At 40.1% G+C, this 18,553-nt stretch overlaps 1 protein-coding gene across 3 annotated transcripts in view; it reads left to right on the top strand.

The window, feature by feature from the left end:
* LOC109970396 (SLIT-ROBO Rho GTPase-activating protein 3-like) overlaps positions 1–18,553 on the top strand; it is a 33,546-nt gene that overhangs the window by 5,219 nt on the left and 9,774 nt on the right. For 2 of the 3 annotated variants that reach the window (XM_020617925.1, XM_020617924.1), the window contains exons 2-18: positions 3,217–3,556; positions 5,176–5,347; positions 5,429–5,591; positions 7,381–7,443; positions 7,555–7,728; positions 8,068–8,196; positions 8,544–8,765; positions 10,883–10,984; positions 12,314–12,499; positions 12,780–12,864; positions 13,690–13,717; positions 13,903–13,999; positions 14,731–14,791; positions 14,902–14,979; positions 16,856–16,984; positions 17,695–17,800; positions 17,902–18,129. In XM_020617925.1, the coding sequence (XP_020473581.1) occupies positions 3,487–3,556; positions 5,176–5,347; positions 5,429–5,591; positions 7,381–7,443; positions 7,555–7,728; positions 8,068–8,196; positions 8,544–8,765; positions 10,883–10,984; positions 12,314–12,499; positions 12,780–12,864; positions 13,690–13,717; positions 13,903–13,999; positions 14,731–14,791; positions 14,902–14,979; positions 16,856–16,984; positions 17,695–17,800; positions 17,902–18,129 (2,093 nt within the window). In that variant the 5' untranslated portion in view covers positions 3,217–3,486. Of the gene's footprint in view, positions 1–3,216; positions 3,557–5,175; positions 5,348–5,428; positions 5,592–7,380; positions 7,444–7,554; positions 7,729–8,067; positions 8,197–8,543; positions 8,766–10,882; positions 10,985–12,313; positions 12,500–12,779; positions 12,865–13,689; positions 13,718–13,902; positions 14,000–14,438; positions 14,467–14,730; positions 14,792–14,901; positions 14,980–16,855; positions 16,985–17,694; positions 17,801–17,901; positions 18,130–18,553 lie in introns of all 3 variants that reach the window. The other variant, XM_020617926.1, reaches the window with a different exon arrangement.

The raw sequence follows: 18,553 nt of genomic DNA, 5'->3' as shown, positions 1-18,553 counted from the left end.
ATGGATGTGTTGATTAGGGCAAAGACGTCTTTGAGCAGCCTTTTCGGGATGGGGTCCAGGAGACATGTTGATGATTTAGATGAAGCAATTGTTGAGGTCAACTCAGAGAGATCTATAGGGGAGAAGTAGTCCAAGTATAAATGAGGTCTTACAGATGTTTCTAAAGCCACTGTAGTAGATGGCACATCTGTGAGAGCTGTGGGAGTGGTCCGACCAATTTTTTTCTCTAATAGTTGTGATTTTATTTGTAAAGAAGCTCATGAAGTCATTGCTGCTGAGATCTAAGGGAATGTTAAGCTCAACAGCACTGTGGCTCTTTGTCAGCCTGGCTACAGTGCTGAAAAGAAACCTGGGGTTGTTCTTATTTTCCTCAATCAGTGATGAATAAAATGCAGTTCTGGCACTATGACGGGCTTTCTTATATGTTATTAAACTATCTTTCCAGGCTGTGAAAAACTCTTCTGACTTAGTGGAGCGCCACCTCCTTTCCATTTTTCGTGATGCCTGCTTTAGGGAGCGGAGCTGCGAGCTGTACCATGGGGCTAGCCTTCTCTGTTTCACTGCCTTCCTTTTCAGAGGGGCAATGGTATAAGTGTATTACGCAGGAAGGCTGCAGTACTATCAACAAGATTATCGATTTGTGTGGGAGTAAAGTTAAGGTGGCCTCCTTCCACTGTGTTGGCAAACGGCACTGAAGTAGATAAAGATGGAATTATTTCCTTAAACTTGGTAACAGCATTGCCAGATAGACATCTGCTGTAGTGGAATTGTTTCCCACATAGAGTATAATCCATTAATGGAAATTCAAAAGTTATTAGAAAATGGTCAGACAGAAGAGGGTTATGGGGAAAAACTATTAAGTGTTCAGTTTCGATGCCATATGTCAGAACAAGATCAAGAGTGTGATTAAAACAGTGAGTGTGTTTATTTACAGTTTCATATCTGTGATCATACTGCACTGGCAAAGATGATACTTCGATTCCTGTGCATGCTGTTACAGCTCAGCTTTCCCAAAACTTCTCAGGATGTGAGTTCATCCTGCTGAGGCTCCCGCTGACACCCATGCGTTTTCTTTTTGACATTTGGCGCTGCATTAGCTATTGTTTGGCTATGTGTGCGGGGATATGGAATGATTTTCTACTCATAGGAGGCAGCTGTTATGAAACAACACAGCTGTAAGAACTGGGGAAAAAGGGATGCATTCATGCAAGATATGTGATACAAGATTCTGTAAAAGTTCTGTGCAGTCAACATGCCAGAGTGTGGTTGACTCCCAGCAATGTCAGAAAATCCCTGTACACTATCGGCTCTAATATGAAACACAATATCCCACTTGTATGCTGTGTTACTTTTGCCTAGAGCTTCCTTTTTTTCAGAAGAAATTAGCAGAAAATCCCCTTAGTGGCAATAGGGATCTATCACACTGCAGCACATGTATCTCTCTTGTCTTCAGTCTACTTTGTATTCACACCACATGACACATCTCAGTGACCTTGACTTTAAGTATGAAACACTGTTCTTCGATAACCTCCGTCTCTTTGCCCTCACTTCCCTTTTTGTGCTTATTTTTCTCCTTGTCTTTTTCTGATTCTTCTACAACCCTTCCTCTCTCTCTTTCTGTGAGCATTTATATTTGCTTTCTTCTGGGCAGATTAAGGTCGCACGCTGATGAAGGCCTCTGGAGTTTCCACTCACATTCTGATTTGCAGAAATCTCTCTGCATTCAATTGTGTACTTCTCCATTTACTCTTTAGTTCTGTTTGAAACCACATGAATCACATTCACTGCCCAGCTTTGGAAGATAAAATGAAAACACAAGCCTAAGAACACATATTACTGTATGTCTCAAGTATGTCAAACAATTTCAGTGTTTATTTTCCATTTTTTGAATGCACTATATAGTACTTTGAAATAATACCCTCATGCTTTCAAACCGGCATTAACAGTATTAAGTATTCACACAGTACTGTACAGTAGATTACAGGATACCCTATTAAACCAGCAGAAAAGCCACATTAAATCATAATGGTGATTTTGGGTTTTAATCAAACCAAATTATGGCTTAAGGCTAAATGAGGAACAGGGTTTCCAGTGGAAGCAGCACACTTTGTCTGTAGAAACCTGTTGAGAAACTGAAACAGGATGTGGGAAATTAAGTTGTCCTCATTTGTGTGTGTGTACTAACCTGCTTGTGTGCAACGTAAAAGCAAGCTATGTTGCACGTGAACTCAACTTCTCAGAACAGTTTACTGTTTAATGCAATGTAATCATTTAGCTGTGCACGTGGGACTAAGATGAGAAACCTTTGACATGAATGGTGACTGGTCCTCTGCCTTTACTGTTCTAGGGTATTTGAATCTCGTTTGATTTTCATTCTTCAAGGAAGTTTTCAAAAGTTGGCCTTTCTCTTTTATTAGCATTCAGCATTTTCAGATTCCCTTTCCATAAAGTTGGATGACTTGCCAAAACTTATAAAAAAGAATGGCCAAACTCAACATTAACAGAGATTTTTCAGCCCATGCTTGGTCCCTTGATTCCAAAAGAGCTAGAGCCTATATAGCAGCTCAGTGCATCTTTTCAGTACACCCGCCTTGCCTGTCTAACAACCTTGCTTTAAAGTGATGCTCCTGAACTTGTTGAAATTAGCAATTTCAACAAACTGCTTGTGGAGACACAAAGTGGATCACAAGCCAGTGTGTGGTGGGTACAAACAGCATTTACTGCATCTTACTGCGACTCTAGATTTGTATCTTTGATCTTTTTCCTTTAGAAATCTTGTTAAGCTTTGTTTAGTAGTGTATAGTGCCACTGGAGACAAATGCTTGTGCTTTTGACCATTACCTTTATAGACATCCCCAAATCCTGTCCTCAAGGCACTGAATGTCCTTCATTACTGCTGTTTCTCATCACCTCTCATCTTCCCATCCCCCATCCTTCATTCTTCCTCCCTCATATCTTCATCACTTACTTACTTACTCTTACTGCCCAATCTGTGCTCTGTCCCCACCTCGCTGTCCTTCCTATTACATCTCCTGCTCTGGAGTCACTGTCCCTTTCTGTCTTATCACACTGGCCTCATTTCTTCTCTGACTCTTTCATTCTCTTATTCTGGTCTCAGTAAATCTGCCTCTCTTGACTTCTGTTGTGCTCTTTTCATCCATATTCGCTGCTTCTCTAACCATTATCTTCTCTGTTTTTCCACTGTCTGCTGTTCAGGCCAGTTTACCTATGGAACAACATTCATACCCGATGCCCAGGGGATTCCATGGACCCGAGTGACATCCCCGCCGAGCTCAGCCGATCAAAACTAATGTCAATGCGCTCCTCGCATTTGTAGAACACCAAGGAGGACAGGGGTGAAAGGTCACAGACTACAGAGCCGGAGTACGTGCTGATGTTGAAAGGTTTCAGGAGGGGAGACTGAGGTTACAAGAAGAAGTTCAAGAAGTAAGGTATCAGTGACAGACAAGGGTCACAGCATCGACGATGATGACATCGCACGGGAAGCTGAGGAAAGAGAAGGGGAGTTTGGCTGAGTACGAATTGCAAGTGAAAGGTAAGTCACTCTGTATATATGCATGCATGTGTGTGAGTGTGCCATGTGCTTATCTCTGTGTACATCTGTGCCCTTTACCACATCTCTGTTTGTGCCTGTGCACTTACTTGCATGCCTGAATGCATATAAGACAGCACACGTGCATTCACGCTTGTGCTTTGCAGAGTCATTCAGCCATACAGTATACTGTCTTTGAATGTATTTGTGCAGACTTATAAATGCTATAAAAATGCCTGTATTCTAAGAAACATAGCATTACTGTTGCTTGCCACTTGATCACAGTCCACTCTAAGAGTTTCTTCATGTCAATAGGTCCAAAAATCTTCCCAGCCTTTAAAGGAGCCTTTAATGAAAGAAAAAACATGAACATGTATGTGTTACTGTATGTGCCATGCTTTGGAGGGTGCATGCCGTTGCTGGCTGGCTTTTTGTACTGTACTACAAGGGTGTATTTATAGCCAGTATTAGTAATGCTGTCTCCTTACATCCAGTCAGCCCAAGGCTGTGTACTCACACAGCGACAGAGAAAAAGAGTAAAGAGGGGAGTGAGGGAGCAGGCGGAGTAGGGTGGGGTGGTAGTGTACATGTTGTATGCATTTGTGTGGGGTGGGCAAGATAAGAAAAGATGAGAAACAAGTGAAAGAGGAAACAGAAGGCAGTGTTATTTGAGAGAATGATGTTTGTATTAGCATTTTCAAACCAAAGTGCAGCAAAGCCACATTGCTACTGGCTTTAGTGTGTTGGTTATAATGTTATACAGTAAGATGTATAATAATCTAAGTGTTGATGTCAAATTACTTTGTAGAACAGATGCAATCACATACCCAAATGACAGCACGAACAACATTTTGTTAAATCATTTGAAGATAACACTTTAATTATTAGTAATAATTGAGAATTAAATCATTCAGCTGTGTAGATAGGAAGATTATTCAGGTGAAATCGGTGATTACAGAAGAGACTGTTATTTAATTTCAAGCCGGATCATTTTTTTTTATAAATTAAATCATTGTGTGAATGAACTATTCCTCATTGGATAATGGGCATCCCCAGACACTGTCAAGTCCACCTGAGGTCAAAAATTACAACACGAGTAGTTTCATGTGAATATGTCTCTTTTGCATACTGTATACCTGTGTGTCCATTCTTGCATATGTAAGCAGGAACAGGTGTGATGTGCATGTATCATTTTTTTATTTACTTATTTCATATTTAGCTAACATGCAAGAAGAGCCATATAGACATGAAATACACAGTAAAGACAAAATCTTAATCTAGGTAGTATAGCTTCATCCTGAACAACTGAATTGTGTAAGATGAATTTTGTTTATTGGCTCAGTTTGAAATTGGGTAAATGTTTGTTTTTTTTGATGACTGATACACCATGCACACAAAAGGGAAAACATTCATTCTAAATGGAGGATTCTGGTAAATCAAAGCTTGTTTCAAATATTGGAATATACTGAGTTTGCCTCTTGTGAAAGCTATGTACATCCATGTAAGTGTATGTGTGTTTTCATGTCACTTTACATGTGAGTGTATGTACGTATGCACTGCCTTCTAAACATGCACTTAATGAAATGAGTCTTTCTCCTCATCCTTATTTCTATGTGCGTCAGACCTGCGGGCGCAGCTGACAGACCAGATAAAGATTTTAGATTCTCAGGTGGATGTGAAACAACAGCAGCTCTCTGACCTCTCTGAGTTTCTCCGGCGTCGAGGTGACATTGAGACCGAATATGCTCGTGCCCTTGACAAACTCACAGAGAGGTTCACCCACAAGACTAAGAAGTAAGCACCTGTAAGGTTTGAGTGCACATTTGTGTTTTATTATGACATATCTCAGTGAGGGTGTTTGTTTTCTATATCCAGGAAGGAGCAGTGGGGTCAGTCTGTGTGTCAGGTCTGGTCTGTTTTGCTGACTCAGACCCGTCTGGAGAGCCGGGAACATGCAGCACTGGGTGACACCTGCTGCAACACACTCACACAGAGGCTGGCACACAGTACGGAGGATACACACCGTCTGCACAAACGGGTGAGTGGAGGTCGGTTTGTGCAAAGACACATGCATGCAGAAACAAACACACCACACACATAAAGTACACACCGATAAGTAAGTGTGTGTAATGTCCTTTATGTATACACACTTACTACACATATGGAATGTGGCAGCAATAATCATACATTCTTTTTGTTCTTGCATTCTTATAATGCCAGCGATAGCCATGGCCAGAGGCATTTTGTTTTCAGGTTGACTGTCTACCCGTCCCTTCCATTCGATATATCGGGAACATCTTGAGGGAATTTCTTCAAATGTTCCACAAATGTCCACTAGCATTCAAGGAACAACTGATAAGGTTTTGGTGGTCAAAGGTCACTGTCACCTCACATCTGTCCCATTCCCATGAATTTAACTGGTTGACAGAGACATACAACCACAAAGCAGTAATTGTAGTCTTCTAATTTTGTAGGTCGTAATTCATATCCAATGAGATCATCCTGTCATTCTTCTTAGCTATTGTAGCATTATACTGACCAAGTTCAATGCTAACATACAGTATATGGATGGGGCAGAACTACAGAATGCAGAAACATAATGTATTGGCTGACTCAGAGGGAAAATAAAGGTGAATGTAGTTTAAAAAAAAATGCTCTGTTTTAAATATCTAACTAATAAATATCTAAATAATATTAAAAAAAAAAACAGTAAGTAAAAAATGTCATTACCAATAGATAATATGGCCCAAATCCTTATAATGAGGTTGTAATAAAACTGTTGTTTTCTTTAACAGGTTTTTTATTGTCAGTTTCAATTTTTATGTCATTTCAAAACAAGTAGACAATTTCACTTAATTTCAGGAATTTTCCATAGACTGTCAGTAAAGCAGAGTTAGCAGATCAGGACACTAATATCAAGATAAGCTAATGGACAACTAAATCACCCCACTCAGTCAGTGCTATCTGCTGTAGGAAAACTAAGCCCAAGACCCAATGCATACATTCATAAAGATGGATTCTTTTGGTGTTGGCAGATTCATTTTGTTATATAGCACAACACTCACAGTTGCCAGATTTGAAAGATGAACAGTCTCACCAATGAAGCCCTTACAGTTGACATATGCTGAACACAATGAAAGCCTTCATATAAATCTCCCTTAATTTATTTGTCCTGTTTTCTGTCTACTGCAGTATCATCTGCAATCTCATTCATTTTAAGTACACAGACTCATCTTGCTCTAAATATCGGTGGTCAGATAGACTCTCTGTGCCTTCTCAGAGTTGATAAGTGAGTAGAATTTTAATCCAGTCACTACAGTCATTTCAGAGAAGCTAAGAGGCGTTGTTAGGCCTGACGCCAGGTAGAGCAAGACCCTTTTAGCTTTACTAAAATCTCTTTTGGCAATATATTGAATTTGTTATTGCTACCATCAAGTACTACTATGCACTTTTACTAATAGCAATACAAGTGATAATGGTTAAATCAGAATGTAAATAAAGCATTATTTTTCCACCAGAAAATCTATCTTGAGTAGCTGAAAAACATGGTTGCAAAGAGATGCATTACATACATTTTAAATAAATACATTTTTGATTGGAAATGTGTTTGGCATTTTTCAGAATATATCTGTTTGCTTTCTTGACTAGTATTATGAGAAGATGAATACCACTCTCATGTTTTTACACTAAATATTATGCTAAAGTTAGCAGGCAGATAAGCCAATAAGTGCACTTTCTTAAATGTTGAATGGTTTCTTCAAAAGAACTCTTACAAAGGTGAACATGTATAATGTTTTTGGCTAACAATTTACTTTTATAAATTTCAGAGCAAAGAAGTTGGGATCCAGATGCAGGATGAGTTGCTAAAGGTCACCAGTGAACTGCAGACGGTGGGAAATGTATTTTATTGCCCTATATGTAGCTATGCAAAATGTTGTAATAATAACAATGCTGATGTGGAGTTTGTTTTTTTTTTTGTTTTTTACCTGTGTGCCCTGAAGGCTCTGAAGACATATAATCAGTACCACACAGACTGTCTGATAGCTGAGGGGAAGCTGAAGGAAGCTGAGCGGTTGGAGGAGAGACACACAGGCAAGTCAGCTGAGCTGGGCACTGGCCAATCAGGAGGCCCGAGGCGGAGTTCTGTCAAGAAGATGGAGAGATTAATGGAGAAGGTGAATATATGACAGAGAAAGCAAGAACAGGTTACAGGAAGTCTTGGGGCGGAAGGGGGGGGGAGGTGTGTTTGACAGAGCAAACCATTTCCTGTTCTTGCTTTTGTATTGGGGCACAGTGTGTGATCATGGGCACATGATATTATAATGTATTTTCCTTTTATCAACATGTAGTTTTGTGCTCTCACATTATGTGAACTTCCCCTTTTCTTTTTATCAATACGTAGTTTTGTGCTCTCACATTATGTGAACGTCTCCTACTCGTTTTATCAACAAAGTTTTATGTTCTCCCATTATGTGAACTTCCCCTACTTGGTTTTTTTTTATGTATGCATGCAGAGGCATGGCAGAGTGCAGGAAACCCAGCTGCAGTGTACCAAGGCTCGTAATGACTACCTGCTGAATCTCGCAGCAGCCAATGCAGCCATGAACAAGTACTACCTGCAGGACGTCAGCACTCTTATTGACGTAAGAAACATACAATTTGTGTTGCATGATTGTCTGTTCAGTGGTTGTGAGCTACCATTCTGTGACACACCTTCCTGTTATTTTCTGAAAACAAACTGATGTTATGAGGAGAAAGAATTGAATAGTATTCTGAAGGACTCACTGCCCAAATATAGAAACCCTCCTCTCTTATTTTTTCCTTTATTCCTCATTACAACCATCACATTACTTTTTTTATTCTTTCTTCACTTTTGTATCCTCTCCTGTTCCATCATTACCTTTACCCATATCCCTGTCTTTCTCTCTGTCCCCATGTTCTCTTTCCTTTCTTCTTGTCCTATTTTCTCTCCATTCTCTACTCTTGGCAGTGCTGTGACCTGGGTTTCCATCTGTCAGTGGAGAGGGTGATGAGGTGCTACCTGGCCAGTAGGTGGCGCATCCAGAAAACAGAGGAGATGGGTATAAAGCAGCTGGAGGCAGCTGTGACCTCCCTGGACCAGGGTGGAGACAGAGATGGATTGCTGCAGCAACATGACGCCGCCTTCTGCCTTCCATTCAGATTCAACTACCATCCACATGAGGGTGACCAGGTGAAATCGCATTATGTCCTCTAAAAGTGTTTAGTGAACCCCAAATGATACTTGTTATTACATTCATGATAACACCCATTGTTTAGGAAAAGACATAACATTGCTGTCATTGTATGGATGCTGATTCAGCATCCACAGTATGTTTTCCTGGTCTTTATTATTATTCTTCCGTACATTTTTGGCCCTTAACTACTTCAGCATATTTGCAACTAGAAAAACCATTCAGGTATCAAAATGTTCAGATTTTTCAGGACATGTGCGGATCTATTCAGAACTTTTCTAAACTTCATACTTCTGAAATATTTAGATTTATTTTGAAAACCTTGCCCCATTCAAATGAAGGGGGAAATTCTACTTCAGCATACTTTCAGCTATCAAAATGTTCACCTCCTCAAGGACATCCATGCTTCTATTCAGATTTTTTCTAAACCTCATTCTTTAGAAATATATAGCTTTATTTTGAAAATCTTGCCCCTTTCAAATGAATGGGAATATTCTACTTCAGCATACTTTCAGCTACTTCAGGTATGAAAATGTTCAGCTCCTGAAGGACATTCATTGCATCTCATCTATCTTATTCAAGAAAGAACTTCAGCCATTTCTTCTCAACTTTCAACTATTTCAACAAAGAACTTCAGCCATTTCTTGTCATCCCTCAGCTGTTTCAGCAATTGATTTCAGGCATTTTCAGGACGATCCTTCAGCACTCAGCATCCACACGCATTTTCAACAGGAAATGCATTTTTCTAGTTTTGGTTTGTTATGCTACTACCACATAACTGATAATGCCATAAGCTGGCGCATACTGTATGTCACGTGTGTTGTTTCCTATTGTCTAGCTTATTATAATTTATGTATTCTTTTTCTGTCCATCTTGTCTTCACATGATGGAGAGATGTGTTCAGGGCTGTAGTAAAAGTGATACTCAGTATCTAAAGAGTTTACATGGTGACTGTTTTTATCACCTTTCCACATCCTGCTAACCAGCATGTACAGTACAGTAATAAGTCAGTATTACTCCCAAACTCAAGGGACACATCATTACCTAGCAGTTTTATTATGTGAGATTACTGGTTACTGCCCATTCACTTCCACTGTGTGATAGCCAAGATGCAACGATATGCCAGTTAGTGTCTGATTGGCGACTGTTCTGCTTTTTGTTTGGTTTTGGAAGTTTGCACATGTAATTAAAAAACATGAATAGTTAAACACAAATATGATTGTCCAGGATTTTCAATGCCAAGTGTGAGGACTTTTTGCCTGGGACATACAATATATCTTTAGCCTTAGTCTTTTAGCATTATATCATGTTTTGGCATCAAGTGCATATTTAAGACCCCATTTTACAGCATTCTCATTTGAAATGGAGTCGGCTGAGTTAGCTTTAATTAGCTAACTAGCTACAGCTAATACAATTAGCTTTTGTCATTGTGTCATCTGACAAAACTGAGTGTCCTGCTTATCCTACATTTGTGTGAAATCGAAGACCCTTTCATTAATTGTTATGAGTTTGGAGAGCTAAATCTTCCCCCTTTGCTGCAGTAGATTGGAAAGTTTGTCAGCAACAGTAACTAAGAAGGATGGGTATCAGTTGCATTTGTATTTTAGAGTGTGCACAGTCCATATTCAAATGCAACTCTGATGCTTCTACGTGGACTACAGCTTAAATGCGGAATCTGTGGCCTGTGGCTGGCTTTACTTAGGATCAGTGGGACACCATCAGAGTGTATCTGAAGTGAAGTGAAGTGTTAGACCTTACTATGTAAAGTGCCATGAGATGATGTTTTTGTGAATAGGCGCTATACAATAAAAACTGAATTGAATTGAACTGAATTAACTCTGCCCTGTTAAACTAAATTTAGTGCCTGCCATGTTTTTTGATAGTATGTCAGCCCCTATGACACCCTGGTGCTTATTTTATATTTATTTTATATGTATATGTGTATAAATAGTTCTTTAATGTGCTTGTTTTTCAAAAAAGAAAAAGTCTTTTCACTGTGACTTCCATCCACTAAAGCATTACAGATGTTTGAAGAATCCCACCCTCTGCCCCTCCCAATAATGTCCCATAAACTTGATCATCACACATCATGTTATATTTTGTTTATCCATGTCAGGTGTGTGAGGTGAGTGCAGAGAGCCACGTGAGGTACGAGCTGGAGACCAGGTTCCAGCAGCTTCAATCTCGACTTGCTGCCGTTACCTTGGAAACTGAGGAGGTCAGTTCATTATAACCTGTTTAATAATGATCATAATCATCTGGCTGTCCCATTCTGTCAGTCACTGACTGAGTGATGATTTAAACTAAAACTACTCTACCTAATTTCTGTTCCACCTAGATGGTTGAAACTTAAAACAAACTCACACTAGAAAGAGCTTCTAACTGCTCTGCCTCTACCATCACATCATGTTTCCCAGCAACAATGTGAACCTCAGATGCCTGGTTGTGACAAACTGTATAAAATTCAGCCTCCAGTCTGAAGCTAACATTAGCTGACTAATGAGTAAATTTGTCAGTGCAGTAGAACACTCTAGTTACTGCCAATGTGACACAAAGCTCAAATTGCTCCCAGATTAAAATCACATTAATTCAGTTCCAAGGTAAAGCATAACCATGCTATAGCAGGTCGCTAATGTGACCAAAACAAACACATTAGGTTTATATTCTAACGCATCCAGAAGGAAGAACGCCACATCTGATTCAGATCTGAGTCCTCGTGCTGCTATTAACACTCTCAAAATCTCATAAAGCTGAACTGATGTTAAAGCTACAGTATGTAACTTTTTTTCAGATATCTTTCCTGTAGAAGTCTGCTCCAAAACTTGTCTTAATGTGCAGATGTTCTGTCGACTCCTCCTATGACCCAAACTCATTGAACAACACTGGTAACAGTGGAGAGATATTAGCTTCTAAAGGTTTTGTTCTCTAACCAATCAGAGACTTCCCATTTCTTGTGCTTTTTGTATTTTCATTTCTTGTAATTTCATAATGACAAATATCTGAAGCTGGTCAGAGCATGGCGGAGTGTAGCAGGTCATAGCAGAGTGGAGCAGGGAGAGGGAGGGCTGGGCGGAGCAGAGTGGGCTGATTTGGAGTTTCATGCTAGTGTTACCTTAAATTACATACTTTAGCTTTAACGCTGGCTTTTGCTTTTTCTTTATCCCACTCTCTCTGTGTAAAGGAACATGACCTCTTCACTCTGGTAGCCAACATTTTTCACCTTTAGTTGCCATTTGCTGTTTGATATGACTTTTTGCAGTTCAAAAAATGTTTCTTTTAACCATGGCTATGTGGCAGGTGGACTGTATTTACATGGACCGCACAACAGAGGGTAGAGAAGCTGGTATAACGATAGAAGGGCTGTAGGCAGCAGCGTATCATGAAGGGAGGGAGTATAGCTGAGAAACATCATGCCCTGTCTCATTTTCACTCGATTTATCAGACTATATGTAAAATCTTAGTTAATGCACCTTTCATTCAATTTTTTGCTTTGATAAAATATCCAGGAAATAAAACTGAATTAACTAATATTTTTTCCCTTTCTCAGATTAGTAAAACGCTTAAAGCCACACTCACCGCCCTGCTGGACACTATGTGTGACAGCGACTGCAATCCTTCCCCCGATGTGCTAAGCAGCCTATCACATGAGCCTCCTGGAGGAAGCACTGCCCCAAAACTTACCCTTGCCAAGCGTCGAGCCAATCAGCAGGACACAGAGATCTACTATTTTACAGTGAGTTTATGCAGAGGACTGATCAATGATTTTGTTAGTGATACACAGCATATCAGGTCACTGTTGGCCTTAAATCAAAATAGATTATTGGACAATCATTACTGTTTATCTCTGATATGATGTCCATGATTTAGTTTAGAAAATTACATCTTCACATCATTAATTGTGCTTTAAGCAGTGACTTGATAGTGTCATTGTTCTGGGTTTCCTGGGACGAATTTGACTGATCTTCAGTAGTTTTTCCAGGTATTATTGAATAACTTAATATCTTTTATCTTAGAAAGTGAAGGAGTTCCTCACCAGCAGTTGTCTGTGCTCCAAACTTCAAGCCAAACATGACCTTCTACAAGATGCCATACAGAAAGGTACACTTATACCAGACTGTTAGATGAGAGGGAGAGCCATTTTATACCTCTGTGCCGGTAGTGGCCACAGCAACATCGATGCACCTTAAGCAAACATATTAGCTGCTTTTTACGTGTCTTATATGATCCTTCCTCAGTCTTTGATCCTTGTTTGACCCAGAAGTCGTTCTGGTCGAGCAAGAATCGGGAATGTCCCAAGTCTCTTATATCTGCTCTGAGGAGTGAGAAAGCTGTTGGAGGAACCATGAGATACATAAGACCATCCTTCATGGAAATCTGTTATGGATGCCTCTTTATTGGAAATCAGTTGGTGATTGGATGCTTCAGATGAAGGATTGCAGGAAAGGATTGCGTTTCTAATAACATTTCCTCAATTCCTCTATCCTTGCACTTTTCCCTTAATTGGGTCCATGTTGCCCTCACTTGTGTCTTTTCCTTGCATCTTAGTCCCACCCACATAAGATGCAAGGAAAAGATACAAGTGAGGGCAACATGGACCCAAAAGACATTGTGTGTTTTATTCTCACTCATTCCTACGTTACCTGCGGTGCAAATCGACTGCCGACTGAGATTTGGTATGCTAGTACTAACTAACATAGCATCAAGCCACCAGTCTCAAGAAGAGATGAGGAGTCACTTTGTGCATGTGCAGCTCCCTCAGGAGCCACAAAAGGCTTTATTCAATTTTTTTCACATATGCAGTAGTATTCCCGAAGACCTGTTAACAGAACAAAAAGAGAAAAATTGGTTGGTTGGTTTAATATTTTTTGCATGGGCACAACATAAACCCAACCTTACTCTTTCACTTTTTTGTCTGTCTTACAGCTGAGGCCGTGAATAGCGACCCTTCCAGGTAAACAGTGCATTTACACAGCCAAGAATAAAGAGCGTATGACTGAGAGAGGCATAGAGACATGGAGAGAGCAGAGAGGTCAAGGAGAGGAGGAAAGAGATTAACCAAATCATCAATCATCAGTAGATCTTAAATATTAATACCCACATGTAAACGGCATCATGCATTTTATTTATATTTCCCAGAATGCATTGTGCTTGGTCAGTGCGTGTTCGGAAGTCCAGACCTGTTTCCCAATTCTGCCACACACTCTTCACCACAGACATACTCTCCTACATACAGGTAACACTCACACACACACAAATGCAAATTATAAAATAAACCCTTATTTCAACCTCCTGTTTATTTGCTTGCTGCACTGTGCTTAGAAAATCTTGTCAGACTGATGAAGAAGAATGGGGAAGAGGAGGGCATTCTTGCAGTGCATGCACACACTGACACTCCTGCTGCCTTCATGCTTATGGTCATGCTTAGAGCTTATTGCTGGTTTTCTCTCCTTTCAGTCCATCCCCTGTATTTCTCCCTTTCTTGTGAAAGGGATTAAAGTGCACTTGCCTCTTTGCTACCTCCTCTCTCGACTCCTCTACTGAGTGTGTGCGTGTGTGCTTATGTGTACCTCTTCCCACTGCCTCTAAATCTTTATTCCCCTTATTTTTCACTCTCCCTTTTTTAATCTTTGCTTTTTCTCTGTCTCTACTTTGCTGTGCTTGGCTTGGTGCAGAAGGAGAAGGAGAATGTCTCGGACACAGGTATCAAACCCCATTTACGACTGACTGCTTATATACTGCATACAAGCTGACAGACTGCTTCTCAAAGTGACCAGGGCTGTAGATATCTCTGAGGACACTGAGTTCAAACTGTGGAATTCTTCTTCCTCTGTTTATTTGTGATATTCCTCACACATTATCTTCCTTAACACATTATTCCTCCCTGATATTTTCCTCTTCCTTCTTTGCATCTATATCAGTACTCTCCATCTGTCTCTAACACTCGCCTCTCTCTCCTCTCTCCAGAGCTCTGGGCAGCAGATTCCTGTGGTGGTTGAAAGCTGTATCCGTTTCATAAATCTTCACGGTGAGTCAATCTCTGAACAGTGAGAATAAGTAGGTGGAGGTACTTGTTAGCGTATATGTATAGACCTCTGTGAACATTAATTCTAATATAAATGTCTGTGTGTGTCTCAGGGCTCCACCATGAAGGAATATTCAGAGTTCCCGGGTCGCAGAGGGAGGTTAACCTCATTAGAGATGCATTTGAGAGAGGTAAATGATTATATCATCTAGGGATACACTCCTACCACTTTCTTTCAGTATGAGTACTCACATCTTGCCGATACAAGTACTGATACTTAATAGCTTGCAGTGAAAATATTGTGACTTTAGAGACAGTTTTCATTTTCATGAGATTTACCTTCTGATTATGATTAGATAAAATAAATAACAGGAATCCACTAAGGTCCAAGCCTCTAAGTCTACAGACACTAACAGATCATACACATAGCTCATTAGTCTCAGCAGTTAACTGCATTAAGTTAGTATTTGTTCTCTTCTCTCAACAATTCACTACAATCAGCATAACAAGCAGTGTATGAGTTTAGTGGGAGAACAGGGTGCAGGCGAGTTGACTGTGGGGACAGTGAAGATGTTGCATTTCTGTGAGTTTTTTTCTGCTTTTTCAACAATTGTTTGATACACCGCTCTCTCCATTACTAGTGGGCTTTATTGCTGTATCAAGTGTTGTTGTCTCACTTACATACAGTGTTGTCATCAGGGACACACACAGCATATCTGTGAGTGCCTCTCCCTCAGACACACAGAACAGAGAAGAGAGCTCGCGGTCACTTTTTGTTCTTGTTACTTGTCCTAAAATAACTCCACATCGCTAAAATCTCTGTTCCACCACCTAACGACCTGCTCAACCAGTGTGAGGTTAAAGTAATGTTGCCAGTATGTGGTATTGGTACGTAGTATGGGACAACTTTTACAAGTACTAGAGGGTGGTATATGTCTCAAAACACGATACTGGTATTGATATTAGTGCATCCCTAACATTGTCTTATGATGGTGTTTCTCCTGCAGAAAAAAAGATGGAGTGAAGCTAATGAAAATGTATCACTCTCTCCGCTGATGGAGAACAGCAAAATTAAACTATATATTATTTTTTAATTTGATTGATTTATTTTTTCATTTCAGTTTTAACACTTGCTTTACCTGCATACGTATATTATACAGTATATTATTTTTAACCACTTTGACTACTTTAAAAGATTCATGCCAGAAGATAACCTTCAAAACTTGTTAAATTTTCAGAAATTTAAGGGGAAGTTCACCCAAGAATAACTCAGTGAAGAAAACTCAAGTGTCAGAATCCCAAAAACATAATGGGTAAACTTATATTGCATGTACAAAACATCTGTCTACCCCTGTGATGATGCCTTTAGCTTGGTTCAGTGAACACAGATAGGGGGTGGGAAGCCAGTGAGGGATAATGTCCTCATTGCTGCAATACTGCCTGCTACAGAAAGGTCAAGAGGTATGTGCAGAAATGATGAAAAGAGGCATGTCTACAGCTGAATTAGAATGACAAGGACCTCAGTACAATTAGTACAATTTATACTTCCAAGTCTGTGAGAAAATGTTGGGTGCATAACTTTAAAATCCAACTCAAGAGTAAGAATTATTTTCATTTACTTCTTTCAGTTATGTAGCCTGAGATTTGAACTTACTGACCCAATGAAGACAAACATATTGGATGTAAGCCACATTTAACATGAAACCCAAAAATAACATTACAAATAGTGTAGTATTAAGTTACTTACAAGTTTAATCCTGCAACAATCTGTTTGCTGTAGCTAAAAGCAAAATATTGTTTATAGCCACTTATTGAAAATAAATAATAATGTGTCTTTCCAGTAACAATGATAATGGCTGAGCTGTCTATTGCTATTATAACAATAGTAATTGAGACAACCTTTCTTGTTCCTGTAATCAACTAAATTATAAACAATAATATGAAGTTTGACAAACACAATTGTACATCAATATTCTGTCCTTTACCTTGCTGCATTTGACCATGCCTTTGTTTTGCATGAAAAAGTGTACGCAGGCTGATTTATGTGTCTGCTTGACCACCCTGTAGGAGAAGATCCTCTGTCAGACAGTGAGTGTGACCTGGACTCGGTGGCTGGTGTGTTGAAGCTGTACTTCAGGGGCCTTGAGCCTCCTCTCTTCCCTTACAATAGCTACACTCAGCTGCTGGAGTGTGTCCGTAAGACCCCGTTATGAAACTTGTAGATCTGTGTGTTCCTGTTTTCTGATCACGCACTGATTTCACTTGGTCTTTCATGTCTGCTTTCAGTAACTTTAGTTTTTTATATACAGTGTCATTTGGTGTCTAGATGCTTAGTCAGCCTCAGGGAAGCTCAAACACATCCCTCGTGTAGCCTAGAGCCAGATACAAATATTCTTTTAAGCATATATACAGTAAAAACATAATAACTCTGATTTAGCTTTGTGAAGCTAGAGTAGAAGCATTGCACTGTGACTGTGCTACCACTTCTCTGATGCTTGTTTATTAAGTTCTTTCCTACTAATACATGTACTGTCGATGCAAGGTGGTGCAACTTCTGTGTCTTGCCTGATCCATCTTACAATCTTGTTTACTTTCTCTTGTTATCTTTTTTCATTGTTCATGTAGGGAATTCCCATGTTTGTTTTCCACTACAGAAATTCTGAGTCACAGTTTGCACAGCTAACAAAGGCTGTGAACCTGCCTGCAGCACATAGATTTCCTGTCAGCAGCCTAATAATCCAGCCCACCCACCTCCCCTCAGAATCTTAAGTGCTTGTCACATCATTTTTTTTAAGTCAGAAAATGAAATAGTTATTGAAACAAAGAAAGTCTGTTGTGGTGGTTAAAGTTTTGCTTTTGCTCATCTTGTGATCCTGTGGTTTTTCTTTCCTACCTATCATGATCAGAAATTGAAGGGGAGACAGAGAAAGCTGCCCAGATTAAAGCAATTGTCTCCACCTTCCCACGGCCTCTCCTCATCGTGATGCGTTATCTTTTCGCTTTCCTCAATCAGTAAGCTACAGCCAATGTGGAAAACTCTTATATTTGTAATATCTACAGTGGCCATAAAAATTTACAAACATATAACAAAAACTGTGTGTGTGTTATCTCAGTGTGTCCCAGTACAGTGATGAGAACATGATGCAGCCCTACAACCTGGCTGTCTGCTTTGGCCCAAGCCTGCTGAGGGGAATAGATTCTGATGATGCTGTTGCTAGGCAGCCACAGGTTAATGACCTCATCAAAACCATGATCCTCCAACATGACCTCATCTTCCCCAGCCAATCAGAATTGCCGGGACCCGTCTATGAGAAGCACATGACTCTGGAGCAGGAGTACTGGTGAGAGATGAGTCACTGATAATGTTGTATTGGTTGTGATGAAATAAAAGTTAGAAATATATAGCCCCAAAACTGACATAAATGAAGTGTAAGAAAAAAATATACAAATGTATACTTTCTTTACCACCATTCATATGATAAAAAAAATTAAAAAGTTAGAAATAGCCCTTTATGAATAGAATAAAACCAAGGACCGTGATGTCGCCCGGGCTCTACCCTGGAGCCAGGCCCGGGGTCGGGGCTCAAATGCAAGTGCCTGGTGGCCAGGCCTCCCCCTCACTGGGCCCAGCCGGGCTTAGCCCGAATGAGCGACGTGGGGATGTCCTCCCGTGGGCCCACCACCAGCAGGAGGATCCGTAAGGAGCCGGTGCACAGTGGATTGGGCAGCAGTCGAAGGCAGGGGCCCCGACGACCCGATTTATGG

Source organism: Monopterus albus, unplaced genomic scaffold (assembly GCF_001952655.1).
Source record: "Monopterus albus unplaced genomic scaffold, M_albus_1.0 scaffold197.1, whole genome shotgun sequence".
NCBI lineage: Eukaryota > Metazoa > Chordata > Actinopteri > Synbranchiformes > Synbranchidae > Monopterus > Monopterus albus.
This window is presented reverse-complemented; position numbering and strand designations above follow the sequence as displayed.